Source organism: Canis lupus (assembly GCF_048164855.1).
Source record: "Canis lupus baileyi chromosome 1 unlocalized genomic scaffold, mCanLup2.hap1 SUPER_1_unloc_2, whole genome shotgun sequence".
Lineage (NCBI taxonomy): Eukaryota > Metazoa > Chordata > Mammalia > Carnivora > Canidae > Canis > Canis lupus.
In genome coordinates this window covers 241,082-260,478 of record NW_027326403.1, presented here as the reverse complement: position 1 = coordinate 260,478, position 19,397 = coordinate 241,082, and the positions used below count along the sequence as shown (strand labels likewise).

General features: G+C 55.4%; 1 protein-coding gene across 5 annotated transcripts; it reads right to left on the bottom strand.

Moving 5' to 3' along the window:
- Positions 1–1,148: 1,148 nt before the first annotated feature.
- SHISA7 (shisa family member 7) lies at positions 1,149–19,331 on the bottom strand. 5 transcript variants are annotated; one of them, XM_072818769.1, is made up of 7 exons: positions 18,963–19,304; positions 12,227–12,276; positions 11,139–11,848; positions 9,873–10,027; positions 8,350–8,412; positions 7,719–7,868; positions 1,149–5,660 (listed from the first exon to the last, which is right to left on the bottom strand). In XM_072818769.1, exons 3-7 carry the CDS (start codon positions 11,816–11,818, stop codon positions 5,017–5,019), a joined length of 1,692 nt encoding a protein of 563 aa, XP_072674870.1. In that variant the 5' UTR covers positions 11,819–11,848; positions 12,227–12,276; positions 18,963–19,304; the 3' UTR covers positions 1,149–5,016. The 5 variants fall into 5 exon arrangements, with proteins under 5 accessions (XP_072674870.1, XP_072674872.1, XP_072674869.1 ...); XM_072818771.1 differs by lacking the exons at positions 12,227–12,276; positions 18,963–19,304 and adding exons at positions 17,708–17,726; positions 18,156–18,557; XM_072818768.1 differs by lacking the exon at positions 12,227–12,276 and having other exon boundaries at positions 18,963–19,301.
- Positions 19,332–19,397: the final 66 nt, after the last annotated feature.

Here is a 19,397-nt window from a genome sequence, read left to right as displayed (position 1 = left end):
ATTGGCTCTGTTTTTCTGGAGAACCCTGATTGATAGAGTAAAATTTAAAATTTGGGAAACACTTAAATGCATCATAGAGGAAGGCGTTTCTCTTTTTTTTTAAAGATATTATTCTTTACACCCAATGTGGGGCTCAAACTCACAACCCTGAGATCAGGAATCTCATGCTCCACCAACTGAGCCAGCCAAGCACCCCAGGAAGGGATTTTCTTAATGATAAAATCAATTCTGAAGTGCGGTGTACACACAACCCACAGCCAGAAGATTGTGTAAATGAGCTTTTCAATGCAAGATGCAAATCAACAATTCTCAACAAACACTCAGGTGCCCCTAGGGGAGATGTGTCCTAAAGTTCATAAAGCCAAGCTTTGGAGGCACCTCCTCTCCCCACTGTGGCTTATAGTCAAACATGAATATGGGGATGGGGCAGCTCTTATCATCATTACGCAAATATCTTAATGTACTGGGGAAAATGCTTCCTGTTTCTCCTAAAAACTGGTGTTTGAATGGACGGTGTCATGGCATCACCCCACCCCAATGGCTGGAATTGTGTCCCCTCAAAGAACTATTGAAGTCCTAACCTCCAGGATCTGTGAACGTGATCTTACTTGGGAATAGGGTCTGTTCAGATGACTGAGTTTAGAAGAAGTCACTGACAACTGGTGTCCTTACAAAATAGGGAGCTTTGTAGACAGACAGGTAGAGAGGGAAGGTGATGTGTGTCGAGGAATGCCAGGCACTGCCAGCAGACCACTCATGCCAGGAGAGAGGCACAGCACCAGTTCTGCCTGGCCTCAGAAGGAGCCAACCCTCCAGAACTAGCAGGTGGCACATTTCTGTTGCTTTAGCTGCTTGTCACAGCAGCTCCAGCAAACACGGCACAGCACCTCAATGATACTCCACCAAAGGACTCAAATAGAAGTAAGTGCAAACAAATGCTTAAATGCATGGAGGGAAGAGGCTTTCTTAGGAAGATGCCAGGGACATAAAGGCACCATGCAGCCACCCTCTGTCCCTGCCCCCTAGTGTGGTGACAGACTCATTCCTAGATGCCTCTCCCCACCTCATCCACGCAGGGGACTCCCCGGTGACATAAACACAGAGGTGGAAACCCATTTCTTCCCGATAGTAAACCTTGAGACCCAGGCTCAGGAAACATCTGTTTATTCAAAAAAAAAAAAAAAAAAAAACAAGTTGCCATTTGGCCACTGTCCTCACCAAGGGACTGGGGGCAGGGTCTGGTGTTGAGCAATGAGGGGGAGGGATAAAGAAGCTGTGGAGAGTCTTCTGGTCCAGAACTGTTTATCTCCTCTCTGCACCCCTCCTCCACTCCTCCCCTGCAAGTTGGGGTGGGGGAGAATGTGTGTGAGTGTGCGCATGTGCATTTTCAGGAGGTGGAAGACTCAGATGGCTAGGTCCCAGCTCTGGAAGCATGGAGGTGGATCAGGCAGGATGAGCCTGCTTCCTCAGCCCCTTGAGACCTCTCCCCACTATGGCTTATTTGAGATCAGAGGCCAAGGCCTCAATGTCAGGCAGCCTGTGGCAGAGTGAGTGGGGTGAGGGGAACAAGATACCTGGAATCTAGGCCAGGAGACAGTGCTTCGAGGGGGGCATACAAAAGCTGAAAGGCCCCACACTCCTATATTGCAGGGGCTGGAGAAAGCTGAGTGCTCAATGGGGATGGAGAGCAGAGGGAAGGGGGTCTGAAATAGGGCAGGCGCTCAAGCTGGCTCCTCTCTGGGGATGTCACAGTCGGCTGAGGGGCACAGGGCACAGGGAAGCCCTGGGAGGGACGAGGGCGAACCCACAGGAGCAGCTAAAAGCATGGAGTGGAAAAATTGGCACTGGGGCCCAGGTAGGGTGGGCTAGCTCCCCATTTTCTTCATGTGGTGAGAACTGAGGGCTAGTCATCTGCCCCAGGCTCCTGTTGAGTAAGGATGAGCTGAGGTGCCGGTATTTGGGGTGGGGGAAGGCAGAGGAGGGAGGGGGACGGCCCAGAGGAGGGAGAAGAGGCCCCCTCACCTTGCCTTGGGGGCTGGGGAGGGGGTGTGTAGCCCTTTAAGAGTGGGGGAATGGCCGCCCCCCAGCAACATGGCTATATACAAAGAGAATTAGGGCAAATTGTGCATTGGGTGTTGAGGAATCCCCAAAACCCCTGGAGGCTCCCTGGTGTGTGAGGGGGAGATAAGGAGAGAACCTGGTTCTCCACCATCTTGAAATGATGCAGAGCACCGCCCCCCGTGGCGCTGGCAGTGGCCATGGTCCTCCAGATGTGTCTGCTCCAGGACCAGGCCAGCGGAAGATGTGACTGAAGGCCCCAGGGAGGTCAGCAGCTGTCCACCCAGCCCATGCGGTCTCTGAGGAGAGTTTGGCCCGAGCCAGTGGTGTGCTGTTTTGGGTGGGGGTCCAGGTAATAGGGGCAGTGATATCACCAGAGGACTGTAAAGCTCCCCCCCGACCCTGCCCTCCTCACCCACGATGAGAAGTTTTCTGTGTTGACCCTGTCACCGATCAGATGGTTGGGTGAAGGGCTGTGCGTTATCAGGAGAGGCCTGGGTGCCCTCACCAGAGGGATGATGGGGTCTGGCCAAGACCAGGTCTGTGGTGGGGTTGATGAAGGCATCAGCTCAAGTCAGGAGGGAGGCAGTGACATCATTAAGAAGGGGCAAACTAAAGATGATGTCATCAGATGGGTCCCCACCCTATTCCATTTATACGGAGTGGGAAAATGGTGTGTATTGTGCTAGTTCCCCTTAAGAGAAATTATAGGTGCCATGGGACCCCAGAAAACATTCAAAATACAGTCATTGTAGTACTTGGCCATCAAGATGATGATGCAAGGTTGAAGTGGATCCTAGTAGTAAATGATGACATATTTTGATGTCATGGGTCCTAGGAAATGATGATGCTATGGTTATGGTGGATCCTGGTAGATGATGACACCATGGTTGAAGTGGGTCCTGGGAAGTGATGAGACCATGGTTGAAGTGGATCCTGGGAGGTGATGACATAATGGTGGAAGAGGATCCTGGGAGGTGATGACATCATGGTTAAAGTGGATCCTGGGAAGTGATGCTATCATGGTTGAAGTGGATCCTGGGAGGGGATGACATCATTATTGAAGTGGATCCTGGGAGGTGATGACACCATGGTTGAAGTGGATCCTGGGAGGTGATGAAGTTATGATTGAAGTGGATCCTAAGAGGTGATGACACCACAATTATTGGGGACTATGGGAAATGGTGGCATCATCAGTATTAGTGGATCCTGATAGAAGATGTTACCATCAGCCATAGAGGATTCTGGAAGGTAATGACATAATATGTCATGGTGGATCCTAGAGGATGATGATACAATGGTTGTGGTAGATCCTGGGAGATGAGGACACTATAGGTCATAGGGAATCCTGGGAAATGATGTCATCATCAGGCATGGTTAGCATTTGACCCCAGGTACAATGCCATCATGAGTGGTGAAAGTCTTATGGTACTGATGATATCATCAGCAAAATCAATAGTGGGCACACCCCATCCAGCCCCATCCCACCTCACCCCCAACAGGAAGCTAGGAGCTTGTTGACAGAGGTGATGATGTCTCTAGTTATGGCAGAAAGAAGTGACACCAGCCTTTGGGCCACTATAAGTCCCAGGACTCTGGGAGGTTGGTGGGCCAGAGTGGAGCAGAAGGCAGTCTGGGAGTCCTGTCCTCCAGGAGTCACACACAGGAGGTGACATCACTGCACAGGGGTGGGATCTGAGGCCCAACCACTCTTTAGAGGAAGGATCTGGTGGGGATCCTGCAGGGCATGTCCCTGGTGTCAGGGAAAGGAGTGACCAAGTTAAGTCACGGCAGGACAAGGCAGAAACTCTGGGCAGTGTCTATGGTGACAACATCACAGCATTGAGACAGAACCTCAGTTGGGGCCCACTGCCAACAACCTACAGTCAGACCATCATCTCTGGTGGAGACCTCTCCAGATGGGGCTGTGTCCCCAGTAATGACACCCCTCAGACAACTTCTCAGGTCAGAGCACTTTCTCTGGTGACTCCAGGGTGGCCATGGATTCTGGGCAGACCCTGCCTGCTCATGATACGGCAGCAGCAGTGGAGGAGTCTTACAGCATCACCCCGGAGCAGGCAGAGTCCAGTGGCAATATTGCAGAAGGGGCCTCATCCTGGAGGTGTCCCAGAAGTGGGCTGTCATCCCTGGTGATGACATCATGGGAAGAGGCACAGTCCCTCTGATCATGTCATAGGGCAAGGCACCTTCTCTGGAGATGGCATCACAGGAAGGAGGCAGAGTCCCTGTGACAGTGTCCTGGAAAGGTCTTATGTATAGGGAGGACACAGTTGGCAAGGCGTTTCCCCTGCGATGTATCCCAGGAAGATGGCTTTGTCTGTAGTGACAACCCTATAGACAAAGACATCTTCTCTGGAAGAAAATATTTTCCTGATAATGATGTCAAAAGAGGCCTTTGGTGCCGGAGATGACATCATAAGGGTGAGACTCGTCTCTGCAAGGACATTCACAGGAAGGAATCTTTGTCTCTCAGGATGATGTCACAGGACAAGGCATTGTCTTCTGCTGTGACATCACAGGGAGAAAGTCTGTGATGACTTCATGGAACATAGACATGGCCTCTAGTGATGGCCTCAGGGGCAGGCCTATTCCTCTCTGATAGATTCATGGGAAGGTTTTGTCCCTGTGATGACATCACAGAACACAGACATTTTCACTAGTGATGACCTCACAGGCAGGGCTCTTCCTCTGTGATAACGTCATGGGAAAGAGGCCTTGCCTCAAACAGCGACATAGGAGGAGGGATCTTATCTACCATGACATCCCAGAAGGAGATTTGGTCTCCAGTGATGATTTCATCCACAGCAGTGTCCTTGGGGGCAGCCCCCTGCCCACAGGCTGATCCTGGGTCCTAGGCCCCTGGAGTGTGTTGGGGGATTCAGTCTGGGATGGGGGCCCGGCGAGGCCTCAGCCCCCCAAGCTTCCCTGGGCCTGGCTTCAGACAGTCACCTCATTCTTGCTGGCGGTGCGCAGGTGTTGCGGAAGGTGGTGGCCGGGGATGAACTGCAGTTGCTCCAGCGTGCCCTGGCGCTGGAAGGGCGGCCTGCGCGCCAGCGTGCCCCCTCCCCCACCGGCGTCCGACATCCAGGCCGGCTGCGGGGAGCCGTGCAGGCCTCGGTGGTGGTGCGCGTGCAGGCCGGGCGGTGGGGGCAGCCCGTGCAGCGGCGTGGGGGGGCCCCCGGGTCCTAGCAGCAAGTTGGAGTGGGACGCGGCCAGGCTGGCGCGGGCGGCAGGCTCTGGGGGCAGCGCGGGGCTCCGAGGGGGGGACAGCAGATGCTCCCGGCTCTGGCGCAGGGCCTCGGGCGACGACAGGAGCAGGTGCTCCTGCGACACCAGGCGCGCGCGCGGCAGGGTGAATTCGTAGCGCGCCCGGCCTCCGTCGCCCAGCAGGTGCTCCTGGGACATGACTCGCCGCGGGTTGGGCGCGGGCGCCAGGCCCAGCTCTTCTGGGCCGCCCCAGGCATCCATGCGGTAGCCGCCCCCCGTGCCGGGTCGCCGAAGGGCATGCAGGGGCAGTGTCCCGCGGGGCATTTCCGCCAGGTGCCGGCGCTTCAGGTAGGCTTCATCCAGATCCTTCTCAGCTGGGGGAAGAGGGGACAAAGCTATAGAGGTAAGTCCCCAGCCAGCCTAGAACCTCTCCCATCCCCTGGCTTCCGTACCTCCCATGCGCACGACGACCCCAGGCATCACCGGAATGTCCTGGTCAGTAGCCCAGGCACGGGTGACTGCGTCCCAAACTTTGGTCAGTCAAAACCATCAGGCTAGCTATGTAACCAAAATGCAGATTCCTAGGCCTCCCACACAATGGTGGGCCGGTAGATGAGGGGGACTTCCTTTTTTTCCAATTTAGAGAGGTGACCTACTCATGGATTATGGAGTCAGTGTTGTGGATGGTGACTGGCATTTTGAAATGCAATAGAATAAAAAATTATCAGAAAGCATCCACATAGGAGCGCCTTGCTAGCTAAGCATCTGAGTCTTCATCTCTAGGCCATTAGTTTGAGCACCACATTAGGTGCAGAGATTACTTAAATTAAAAAAAAAAAAAAAAAGATTAAGGCAGGCAGCCTGGGTGGCTCAGCGGTTTAGCGCCACCTACAGCCCAGGGTGTGATCCTGGAGACCCGGATCGAGTCCCAGGTCAGGCTCCCTGCATGGAGCCTGATTTTCCCTTTGCCTGTGTCTCTGCCTCTCTCTCTTTCTCTGTGTCTCTCGTGAATAAATAAAATATTAAAAAAATAAAAATTAAAAAAAATAAAAATAAAAATAAAAAAGATTAAGGAGATGGTGGTGGGGAAAAAGATTTTTAAAAGTTATATAAAAAAGAAAGCATCCATATAATAGGGGAATACGGGTGAGTACTAGTTCATAAAGTTTTTTATTTCAGTTTTGTTTGTGTTATTGAAATATTAATGGATGCAGTGACAATACCTAGGGTTTGTTTTAAAATAATCCATCAAAGGGGTGGCCTGAATGTCCAAATCTTGGCTTCTGCTCAGGTCGTGATCTGAGGGTCATGGGACCACGTTGGCTCCACTCTGAGCCAAGAGTCTGCTTGAGATTCTCTATCCTCCCTCCCTCTACCCCTCCCCACTCTCCCTCTCTCTCTAAAAATAAATAAATCTTTTTTAAAAAGTAAAAAAAAAAAAAAAAAAAAGAAAGAAAGAATCCACCAAAAACTGGGGTGAAGGGAGTATAGATTTAACAAAATGAGGCTGAGTGATGGGAACATGGGGATTCATTTTACAATTTCCTCTAATGTTGGGTATGTTTGAAAATGCTCATAATAAGTTTTAAAGTTTTCCTTTAATTAAAAAAGATACATACACACATGCGTCTCATGGGTCATAATATAAAAAGCATTTAAAAAAATATTTTAAAAATTTATTTGCCAGAGGGACGGCTGTGTGGCTCAGCAGTTGAGCATCTGCCTTTGGCTCAGGGCATGATCCCAAGATCCGGGATTGAGTCCCACATCGGGCTCCCTGCATTGTGCCTGCTTCTCCCTCTGCCTGTGTCTCTGCCTCTCTCTCTCTCTCTCTCTCTCTCATGGATAAATAAATAAAATCTTTTAACAAAAAGATTTATTTGACAGAGAGAGAGAGAGCAAGCACAAGCAGGGGGAGTGGCAGAGGCAGAGGGAGAAGCAGACTCCCCACTGAACAGGGAGCCCAATGTGGGACTGGATCCCAGGACCTTGGGATTATGACCTGAATCAAAGGCAGACACTTAACTGACTAAGCCACCCAGGAGCCCCTAAAGAGCATTTTTTAAAAAGATTTTATTTATTTATTAATGAGAGACAGAGAGAGGCAGAGACATAGGTAGAGGGAGAAGCAGGCTCCCTGTGGGAAACCTGATGTGGGACTCAATCCCAGTTCCCTGAGGATCATGACCTGAGCTGAAGGCAGATAGATGCTCAACCACTAAATCACCCAGGTGTCCTTTTTTTTTTTTTTTTCCTTAAGTTGTATTTCTGTTCATTGTAAATACGGGTCCTGATGAATACAACAGATCTTAGGAGGCCATGAATCTGCATTTTTAATCAGTTGGGCCAGTCTCCATGGTTCTGAACTCAGACCCTGTCCCTATACCCCACCCCACCCCATTACCTGTGCCCCTTCCCTTCCTGGGACTCACCCAGTCTCTTGAGGGATGAGTAGCGGTTCAGCTCGGATTTCACAGCGGCCTCATAGGATGGGGGCAGGTGTGAGAGATTGTGGAAGGACCGGGAGCAGGAGAGGGTGGAGTAGTGCAAGGAGGGGCTGGGCGGTGGAGCAGCACGCCAGTCTGGGGCAAGAGGGGCAGGGCAGGGGTCAGTCCAGCCCCTCCTCCCTCAGACCTGGCAGTTCCAGCCCCAAGCCCTCAGGGAGTGGAAGCCCGGGGTCCTGGCCCCTCAGAGCGCCAGCAGGCCAGGATACCTGTCTGTACTCATTTCCCCACCTCAGGAGACAGGCTCATTGCTGGGGAGGCGGGTCACGTCATGGGAAGAGAGGCAACTGCCCCTTGCTCAGCTCCCATCGGGTGCCTGGACCCAGAATGGAGGGGCAGTCCATTCCATGCATCTTCCCACCAACCCAGATGGGAGAAAGATGACCACCTCTGGGGTCCAAACTGGAAACTGAGGCTATTGTGGTTACCTGGCCAACCTGGGAGGTCAGGGCTCACAGGGCCTCAGGCCTGCTCTGTCCTGGGCCCCCAGCTCAGGATCAATACAACGCAGGGAAGGAAAGAAGCCCTGTCCTCCCCACCACCCAGCCCTGGTCCATACCCATCGTGGCAGCATGGTGCTTGGGGCTGTTGACGTTGAGGTGTAGGTAGTTGTGCATACTATCTGTGGAGACCAAGAGGGGAATGGTGTCACTGCTGTTGCCCGCCCCCAGCTGGAGCTGCTGTCCTGCTCTTGTGGAAGGGTTTCCACTCTGATCCCTCCTACCTCCTGAATCTCTGCTCTGGCCTGTCTCCCCCTCTTGCACCATTCAGCCTTCTGGCCATGTGGCCAGCCCCTTAGTCAAGATCTTAAAGATCAGCCCCCCCCACCCCACGATAATTCTCCTGGTACCCACACTTGCCTCCGCCCCTGCTCCCCTGCTGCTGCAAATGCTTTTCATGTCTGGCTATCACCCACAGGACAAAAATCTAAGCCAGGATAGGTGTTTTAGGCTTACTTGGCCCCCACTGGTGCCTTGCCACAGGGACATTGCATATGCTGTTATGCTATTCTCTCAGCCTTGAATTCCTTCTTCCCCTCCTTTGCCTCAAGAACTCCTACTCATCCCTCAAGATCCACCTCAAATGTCTCTTCCTTAGTACTACTATTCAGATCCATCTCTTCCCCTCCGTTTCTGACCCCAGTTCAGGCCTTGTCCTGTACAGCCAAGATTACCATCTGGCCTTCCTCTCATCTCTCCCCCTTCACATGGGTTCCAGAAAAGTCACTCTTCCACTCACTCCTGACGTCGTTGCTCCCTTGGTCTAAATTCCTCCATGGCTCCCCATTGCTGTCAGGACAAAGGCAGAGCTCCTCAGCCCAGCCTTGTGCTCAAGCCCTTCTTGAGGCATCTGCCCACCCTCTCACTGGCCTCACAAACTGCTTCAGCCGCCCAGAGCTCTGTTGGCCCAAGGAAACCCCTCACCCTCCAGGCCACTGCTCAAACAGCATTTCCTGGGGGAAGTCTTTCTCCTCCTCAAACCTGTTATAGCTCCCTGGACTTCTGCCTTGATGAACCCGTCATAAAATATAAGATTTATGTTTTATATGGCACTAGTATTTATATGGTGCTTTGTCTGTGGGAGTCATTGCTCTCAGCATTCCAGCATTTGACCTTCACAATAACTCTGTGAGGTGAGTGCTGTTTTGCTTCTGGCTTTATGGGCGAGGACCCTGAGGCCCCAGGTCAGCAGTGGCAGAACTAGGACTCAAATCCAGGCTGTCTGGACACATTCTAATTCAACTCTTAGGGACTTCTTGTGAGCTTGGCTGTTGGGAGCTCTGACACTTTCTCAAGTGCAGGAGCTGAGAATGCCTAAATTTACATCACCGTGGCATCCACAGCACCCAGCCAGGGGGTTCACAGGAGGGCAGGGAGGGGCGTGACTCGCTGTGGTGCCCCTCAGCATGGCCCTGTGACGAGTCTGGGCGGGAATGGTTCAGAGCAGGCAGAGGCGGGAGGGTGGGGTGGGGGCGGGGCCTGGGCAGCAGGAGGTGGGGCTATTCTGAGAGGGCGGAGCCGCAGGGTTGGTGGGCGTGGTCAGAGGCCGCAGGGGCAGCCCGGACTCCCAGGTCCCACTCACCGAGATTGGAGGGCTTCACCGTGTTGTAGAGGTTCTTGGGCGTTCTCGGGGGTATGCTGTCGGGGCCCCCGACCCCCGGCGTCAAGGAGCTGCTTCGTGCCCGGTCTGGGCGGGTCCCAGGCCCCGCCTGATGCCTCAGAATGTCCACCAGAGCCCTAGGGGTGGCAGAGCAAAGGTCAGCGGCCTGGGGACAGGGGTGCGGGCAAGGAGAGGGAGAGCGCAGGCTTCTTTTCCCACCTTGCTCCCCCCTTCATTGTACTGCAAGTACTCGCATGGTGTTCTTCTGCGTGCTGTTCCCTCTGCCTGGAATGCCTTTCACACAGATACCTGTCTGGCTTGCTCCTTCCCTTCCCGTCTCTGCTCGAGGGGCCTTTCCTGACCACTTCACATCAAACACCATCAGCCCCCACTCTCTACCTGTTATGCTGTTTTATTTTCTTCACAGTGGTTATCAATACCTAACATTATATTGCCTATGTGGTTGCTTGCTTACTCTCTCCACCACCAACATTTAAAGATAACGGTAGCCAGCATTTATTGAGGGTTTACCGTGTGCCAAGACTCGACATTACAGTCTGAATGCATGGGGAACAATTATTAGCTCCATCGTACAGGCAAGCAAACCAAGGAACAGGCCCTGGGTCACACAGACCGCAGGCAGCAGCCCGGGGGTTGGAAGTCGGATTTACCCAGCAGAGCAGGGACCCTGTTTTTTTTTTTAAGATTTATTTATTTATTTATTTATTTATTTATTTATTTATTTATGATAGGCATAGAGAGAGAGAGAGAGAGGCAGAGACACAGGCAGAGGGAAAAACAGGCTCCATGCTGGGAGCCCGACATGGGACTCGATCCCGGGACTCAATCCGGGGACTCGATCCGGGGACTCCAGGATCGCTCCCTGGGCCAAAGGCTGGCGCTAAACCGCTGAGCCACCCAGGGATCCCCACCCCCCTTTTTTTAAAGGGACCTTGTTTTATAACTGCTGTATCCCTAGCTCCTGACCCACAGAAAGTGCTCAAGAAATAATTTGGTGAATGAAGGCCTGCGCCTCACCCGTCACTCAGCAGCCAGGCCCGTGCTGTCGCATCTATTCTTAGGGCCCGCCCGACTCCCTAGGCTTTGGCTCCCAGGCTCACTGGGCTGCCAGCTGCGTCTGGGAACAAGCCCGCACCCCGTAGCCACGCCCTCACCAGATGGCCCCACCTCCCACTGCCCAGGCCCGGTCCCCAGGCCCCACCCGCCAGGGCCCCGGCGCTCACATACCTGGGCACGTTGATCTCCCGATGCGCCCTGGGCGCTCGGGACGCCTTGCTGAAGGCCACTTTGGCGCCGACGCCCACCGCCAGGGCGAAGCTGATGACCCCGCACACCACGTAGGCCGTGCTGCCCCCGGGGCCCTCGCCCCCGCGCCCCCCCGCCCCCCCTGCCCGCCCCCCTTCTAGCCACCCAGCCTGGCCGGGCCCGGGCCCCCCGCCCGCGCCCCCAGCACCCCCGACGCCCCCGGCCAGCGGCGGTGGCGTGGTGGCCCAGCGCGGCGTGTCGTAGTTGGAGCAGGAGGCCTGCGCCAGGCGCATGTGGCGGTGCTCGCAGCAGAAGCGGTAGTGGCAGGTCCCACAGCAGAAGCGGTAGGAGCCCGTGCTGCAGTTGAAGGTGGCGTCGTACTGGCCCATGACATCGTAGTAGCCGTGGCAGAGCTCGGCGGGAGGGGGCGCCCGGGCCGCCGCGCCTGTCCCGCTCTGGGCGCTGGTCCTGGTGCCGTTGGCGCCCGGGCCCGCCGCGCCCCCACCACCCGTCAGCGCCCCGGTCAGGCGCCGCAGGTGCGCCAGCAGGGCGGGCAGCGGGCCCGGGGGCTCGGCGCTTGTGGCGTTGGACGGGCGCGCCCCGGCCGGGCGGGCGGTCGAGGCCAGGAGCAGGAGTGTCCCGAGGAGCAGGAGGGACGGCATGGGGCGCGCAGGTCAGACCGAGCCGTCAGGCTGCGGGGAGAAGCAAGGCCGGGGCGGGGGGCGGTGCGTGAGAGAGAGATGGCTGGAGGTGCAGAAACGTGGGCATGGGTGGCCGGACGGGAAGAGGAGGGCGAGCCGAGGGAAGATAGAAGGGTGGGGAAAAACGAGCACCGGGAGCCCGAAGAGATGCATGGAGGGGGAGAGGCACGGGCCCAAAGTCAGCAGTCCCACAGGGCAGGGGACGGGATGCGCGGGGGAGACGGAAATGAGCCGGGACGCCGCCGGGGAGGATGGACATGATGACGGCAGACGCGGAACCGATCAAGGTGTGCGATTAATGCGGCAGGAAAGGTTGGGAAGGTCGGCGGAGATATCAGAGGGGTGAGCACAAGTAAAGGATGGACAAACCAGAGCCAAGATGTGATGTGAGGAGGCGGCGTAAAGGAGGGCGGTGAGAACTGCGGACGTGGGAGCGTAGGGGTGGAGGGGCAGGGAGGAGGGGTGGTGGGTCAGAGAGATGGGGGAAGGAATGGAGGCAGATGTGGGGTGGGCGACAGGGGAGGAGCGAGGGAGATGGGGAAGGGGAGAGGGAGGTGTGGGCGGTGGGGTGGGAGAGAGAGATTGGGAGTTGAGAACTTAAGCTGACAGCCCAGGCCGTGGAACTAGGTAGTGCAGGGCTTCTCTCCCGGGCACTACTCTGGTTGCACCGGTCCTGTGTGCAGCCACCCGGTGCCAGAATTCCCATTCTTTACATGGTGACAGCGTAACATATCCCCAGGCATTGCCAGATGCCCCCCTGGGGGCACAGGTGAGAACTGCTGGCTGGGACCTGCCAGGTCCTCAGTGGTCCCAAAGACTGATTTCTCTTTTATTTAGGTCTGATAGTCCATGGGTCTCAAGCTTCTGCCTCTGTCCCTCTCCCCTTCTGTCCCCTCCGCCCTCTCTGTCTCTGTCTCTCTCTCACACACATAGACACACAGATGCACACATAAGGAACACACACACACATTCTCACAGGGGCAGGTCTGAAGTGTCTCAGCCCACAGCAAGACAGGCAGGGTGACAGAGCTCCACCGTGTGCCAGCTGCCTGACTGCATAGGCTCTCATCTAGGTTTCTCATGCCTCAGTTTCCCCATGTGTAAAGTGGGGGTAAGGATGGTTATCAGGGGGTGGCGATGAGGATGAGCGGGGTTAGCCTCTTCCAGGAGCCTGGAGCAACCTGGCCTGTTGCTGAGCGGCAGACTGTGCACACGTGCTGGGCAAGTGTTGGCTGCAGCCGCTGCTGGCGGTGGGCGGAGGGTGGTGGGCAGCGTGGGACCCCAGCAGGACCCTGGGGCAGGTGGCAGAGGGAGGGACCTGAAGGGGCCGGCCAGTCCAGCGGTGTCTACCAGAAGCGGTGCAGCAGCGCAGATGCCAAGGCTGCAGGAACTGAGCCATGAGGATGGAGCGGTCGGTGACTGAGCCCTGGGGTTTGGGGTCTTTGCCTCTATGGGACTTTCGTCCTGGCAGCGGGGAGGGCAAGTGCACAGATCAAGCCAGGGTGGTGCATGTTTAACACTGTTGTGAATAAATATTAAGAAATCTTGAAGGAAGTCATGGCTATATGAAAGCAGCATGAGGGGATGGGAGGGAGGATAGAACTGGTGGAACAAGTATCAAGAGGTATAACTTTTATTTGCTCCTTTCCATGGAGGGTGTGTGTATCTGGAGACCACACTGTTACCACCAGAAGTTGTAGGGGCTGGGATGGGGAGAGCTCAGGCTCCCTGCTCCTCAGCCAGCTGGCCCCTCTCTGGCCTGCGACCTCAAGTTGCCTTTTATTTTTTTAAAGATTTTATTTATTCATGAGAGACACAGAGTGAGAGAGAGAGGGGCAGAGGGAGAAGCAGGCTCCATGCAGGGAACCCGATGCAGGACTCGATCCCAGGTCTCCAGGATCAAGCCCTGGGCCGAAGGCAGGCGCTAAACTGCTGAGCCACCTGGGCTGCCCCTCAAGTTGCCTTTTAGCTCCAGCTGCAGCCCTGCACTCCAGGCTACAACATCCGACTTGGTGTTTAATAGGCATCTTATGAGCGGCTTAGCCCATGGGCACCTGAGTGGCTCGGTCCATTAAGCCTCTGCCTTCGGCCCAGGGCATGACCCTGGAGACCCAGGATAGAGTCCCACGTCGGGCTCCCTGCATGGAACCTGCTTCTTCCTCTGCCTATGTCTCTGCCTGCCTCTCTGTGTCTCTCATGAATAAATAAATAAAATCTTTAAAAATAAATAAATAAACAAAATCTTTAGAAAAAAAAAAAAAAAGAAGCGGTTTAGCCCATACTGTGGACAGTCGTTTGGTGGTTCCTCAAAAGGTAAACAGAGTTATCACATGAGCTGGCAATTCCACTCCTAGGTGTCTGCCCCCCAAAGAACTGGAACATATGTTCACATGAAAACTTATACACAAGCATTCATAACATCGCCAAAGTGCCCCCCCATCCCCCCCAACAGAGGAACAGATAAACACAACGTGGTCTATTCAGACAAAATCTTATTCAGCTTTAAGGAGGAATGAAGAACTGATAGGTCAGGGAAGCCAGACACAGAAGGTGATCTACTGAATGATCCCATTTATATGAAGTATCCACAGTGGTCAGATCTATAAAGCCAGACAACTGTCACTGGTTGCCTGGAGCTGGGGGAGGGGAAGAATGGGGGGTGACTGCTTTGGGGGTGATGAAAGTATCCTGCATTAGATAGCGGTGATGGGGGCAGCCTGGGTGGCTCAGTGGTTTAAGCGCCTGTCTTCGCCCGGGGCGTGATCCTGGAGACCCGGGATCGAGTCCCACATCGGGCTCCCTGCATGGAGCCTGCTTCTCCCTCTGCCTGCGTCTCTGTCTCTCTCTGTGTGTCTATCATGAATAAATAAATAAAATCTTTAAAAAAAAATAGCGGTGATGGTTGCACAACACCACAGATGTCCTAAGTATCACCAAACCGTACACTTAAAAAAGGTTTAAAAATAGCTAAAATAGTACATTTTAAGTTAGGTGTATTTTGCCACAATGTTTTTAAAGATTTTATTTATTTATTCATGAGAGACACAGAGAAGGCAGAGACATAGGCAGAGAAAGAAGCAGGCAGAGAGCCCGTTGTGGAACTCGATCCCAGAACTCCAGGATCATGCCCTGAGCCAAAGGCAGACACTCAACTGCTGAGCCACTCAGGCATCCCATATTTTGCCACAATTTTAAGAAACAAACCATAGGTCAGATGGCATCAAGCCATCCCCTGTTGAAATCACCTGCTGGCTGCCTGACACACCTAGAACGACACGGAAAGCCTTCTCCCTTCCCGGTTCCTTCATGCCTTTCCAGGTCCCATGGCCAAGAGGGTCCCTTCTTCCTGCCTTTGCCTCTGTTGTTCCTTTTACCTGGCACCTCCCCTTGTTGTGAATATGGTCTGGTTCCCCCTTCCTTCCTTCAGGTGACCCTCACAGGTCATCTCACTGAGCCTTCCCTGTCCTGTCCTAAAACAGCACCCCTGGCCGCCCTGGGCCTCACCCTTGTCTTTTCCTAGGTCCCATCTCTACTTTGCCACATTGTATGTGTGGTTACTTAGCTCCCCTAGTAGACTATAAACTCTGTAAAAACAGACTGTTTTGTCCGGCTTGTTTCCCATGGTGTCCACAGCACCTGGCATCCGTGCCTGCCACAGGAGGTGTCCTATAAATATTTATTGCATGGATGACTGTTGAAAGGAAGTGTGAGATGTGGGTCTTCTCTCTGTGTCTCTCTCACACACATACACACACTTCAGATGAAAACACTGTGGTTCCATTGTTTGCCTAAACATTACAGTGCCCAAGCATTGGAGCTGGGCTCTGAACTCAGGTCTCAGGGCACTGTCACCTGTAGAAACTATCCCATGCAGGGAAATGTGGGTTGACATGCACACAGACACACACCTTTCATCAGTGAATCCACATGCATGCAGTGATGTGGATTTTTTCATTCATTGAGAGCTGCCACACATGGTAGGGCAGGTTGTGCACTGCACAAGGAGATCTGGTTGAGAGGCTGGAATCCAGCCAGGCTCCACTCCTTAAGGCGTACTGGTGGGACTGCATCCATCTGGGGGAAGGGGCATCCTTTAGAACTCACACAAGGTTGCCATCTGCCTGCCAAACCATAGATGCAGGGGAGCTACGTTGGGCCAGGGGGTTACCTTTGTCTCATTGCCATAAAGGCGCTGTATGGACTAGCAGTTTGCCCACTCAGTCCCTATTCTGTGCCAAGCCTCCGGCTGAGCTTCATGGGCACAATTCTTCCCTCTGCTAACAGAGTCTTATTGTCCCCTCCAACTGCACATACATGCCCAGGGAGACACAACCCCAGGCCATTGACAACCCTGGGAGTGGGGGTGGGGGGCTGTAGCATACATCTGCTCAAAACTGCAACGCACCCAGACACAATGCACACACACACCCGGCACCTCTACCAGTGGAGGGACCCATAGCCTCCTGCCCCTGCCTTACACCTCCTGAAGGGAAGTAGACACACGCTGAGGGACACAGTGGCCTGTCCAGACACAAGTATACAGGGGGACCGATTCTGCCCTTACCTCACACAAAACAGCACATAGACACACAACATATACACACAATGACAGAGGACACAGGACACCCACACAGTGTGCCAGACACAAGGACACCCAATGTCATCCTGGTGGCACACCTGTAGCCTCTTCACAGCACACAGACACACACACCTCCATGTGGACACACAGCTATGCGTTTCTGGGCATTTCCACATACAGTACACAAGACCCAAACAGAATCTCAGACATTGTGACACACCGGGACTACAGATAGCTCCAGTATACAACCAGAGACCTGCCCAAGCCAGCTCTACACGGACACACAATCATATACATCACAGCCCACAGTCATGCAACCTCGTGGGTGCACACATACATGTGCACACACACCCTCACCAAGTGGTGAAATCTGGAAGCATCCATGTGACACCCCACACACACAGACACAGCCCTCCCGCACCCCCTTACACACAGGCACTTTCCTCCCCCACAGCTGGAGAAGAGGGGGCCCTTCACCCCAGTCTCCTCCCTTCCTGCACCAGGCATGCTCAGCAGCTCAGGGCTGGAGGTCTGGCTGTGCCCCTGCCCTGCCTAGGACCTGAGAGACACACAGGCAGAGATCAGGGGATTCAACGTGAGAGGGGTTTCCAGAGCAGGCCTGCCAGGTCCCTGGGTTCCTGGGGACCTCACAGCACCTGCATAACACCGTGCCCCGCACTCCACATCCTGCCCCAGTGTCCCCTCCAGACCCTGCTGGTGGGGGCCAGGGGCCAGGGTGAGGTTGGCTGGGTGGGGCCAGGTGAGCAGCCTCCTGAGATGTAAGGAGAAGAGAATGAGAGATGGAGCAGGACAGAGGAGGAGGGACAGGGAGAGGGTCTTGGGAGGCTGGTGGGGGGGGAGGGGAGAGGAGGCCCAGAGAGAGGAGAGAGACTCAAGGAGAGAGACTCAAGGAGAGGGAAAGAGTGACACAGAGAGAGTGGGGCAGAGAGCTGGAGCTGAGATCAAGAAGCTGAGAGAGAGGGAGAGAGAGAGGAGATGGAAACTCACAGAGGGCTAAGACCCAGAAAGAGTCAGAAGATCGACCTCCGGAACTGGGGCTTGGAGGGGTATTTGCAGGTGGTGGCAGAGGGGGGCTGAGAGTGCATGGTGGGTAGAGAGACAGAGACAGAGAGACAGAGACAGAGGCTGGGAACAGGTGGGGTCCAGGTGGCATGCAAAGGGAGTGGATCCTAGGAATATCTGGGGTTGAGGGGTTGGTTTGAGGTAGGGATGTGGAAAGCAGGCAAGAGGAGGAGAGGATGTAGGTTTACCTGGCTGGTGGAGCAGGCTCTTGGAGAAGGGGAGGGGTCCGGATGGGGGCGGGAACACAGGGACAAGGACCCTCCCCCCCCAGGCGGCCCAGCAGACTAGGTCCCTGCGCCCCGCCCCCTCCCCAGGTCTTACGGTCTCCCGTGCCTCTCTGACTAAGGGCGGGGGGGTCCTCTGCATCTTCGGGTCCACTCCTCCTCCCGGAGGAGGCCTCTCATCTCTAACGGGATCTGCTCTGGGTCACGGTCCTCTTAGCCTGTGTCTCTCTCCATGTCTCATCACTTCTCTGCGTCCCCCAGTCTCTGCTCCCCTCCCCACCCAGGGCTGTCCCGTTCTCTGAGTCTCAGTTTTCTGGGTGCCAACATTTCCCTTCTTCCCTTTGCCCCGTATGTCTCCGTCTCTACATCCTGCCTGTGTTCCCTCCACTCCCCAAATCCCCATCTCTCCTACCTCTCTGACTCTTTGTCTGTATGTCTATTTCCCAGGTCTGCTATCTACAGATCTCTGCCTGAGTGTCTCTGTATCTCCCCCCAGTCCCCCTACTCTCAGGCCCTGGTTGGAGGGGCGGGGTGGGGGGGCGCTGCAGTGGGAGCTGTGTGTTCCCAGCACAAAATAGACTCCTGTTGCCATGGCAACGCGAGCGCGGCCTCCGAGACGCGAAGCATCAGGCTGGGGGGTGAGGAGGGGGGACACCTGGATCCGGAAGGCGGGGGCTGGGGGCGCTGACGCCCGGTCCCGCGGGCTCCTGCAGGAGGGGGGAGGATGGGACTCCTAGGTCCCTGGGGATAGGGGGTGCTGAGCGCTCTGATGCCGGGTTCCGGGGACTGGGCATTCTGGGAGGGGTCTGGGATTCCAGGATTGGCGGGGGTGGGGGTGGGAGATGCAGATTCCCCAGTGGGGGCGGACTACATGAGAGCTCTGACGCCTGGGTCTCTGGGGGATTCAGAGGTGGTCTTCTTAGGTCCCCTAGGTTGGGGGAGGGCAAGGACCGCAAATCTTAAGAGGCTGAGTGGCCTTGACGGGGAGCTCCGCAGGGTCCTGGCTCCCGGGTCTTCACAGGGGCTGCAGAATTCTGGGAGCCCCCGTGTGGGTCCCCAGGCTCTTGCGTCTTAGGGGGGCAAGAGCCACTCAGATGAAGCCGGCTGTCCTTCCCAACCATTCGTCCGTTCATCCGCATGCCTGTCTCTTCCTTTCTCCCATCCTCAGGTCCCCAGTCCCCCAGTATCCCCCTCCGCAACGGGGTGCGGTCGCGCTCACCTCACTTTCCGGATGCGGGACCCTTGGGGAGTCGGGGGTGGCGGCGGCGTGGGGGGCCGGCCCGGCCGGGGAGACAGAGCAAGCGTGTGTCTGTGAGCCAAGCGGCTGGGCGTGTGCGCGCCGGTGGGGGGCGGCCGGCGGCGTGCTGGGCGTGCGGCCCGGCGGCTGCTCCGGTCCATGCAGCTGCAGATGCGCGCCGGCTTCGGTGCAGATGTGGCCCGCCAGTCAACCTGTGCCTCGCGCCCCTGGGGAGCGGAGAAGAGGCACCGCCCCCTCCCCACCTTCGGGGACCCCTCTTCCTCCGACCCGCGGCCCTCACCCGCCCCCGGGACACCCCCCAAACCCAAGAATGGTTCGGTCCACAGCCACATCAATGTTTATTCTGCGAGTCCGGGTCCTCCCCCCCCCCCCGCCCCCTCCCCCGTAACACTCCAC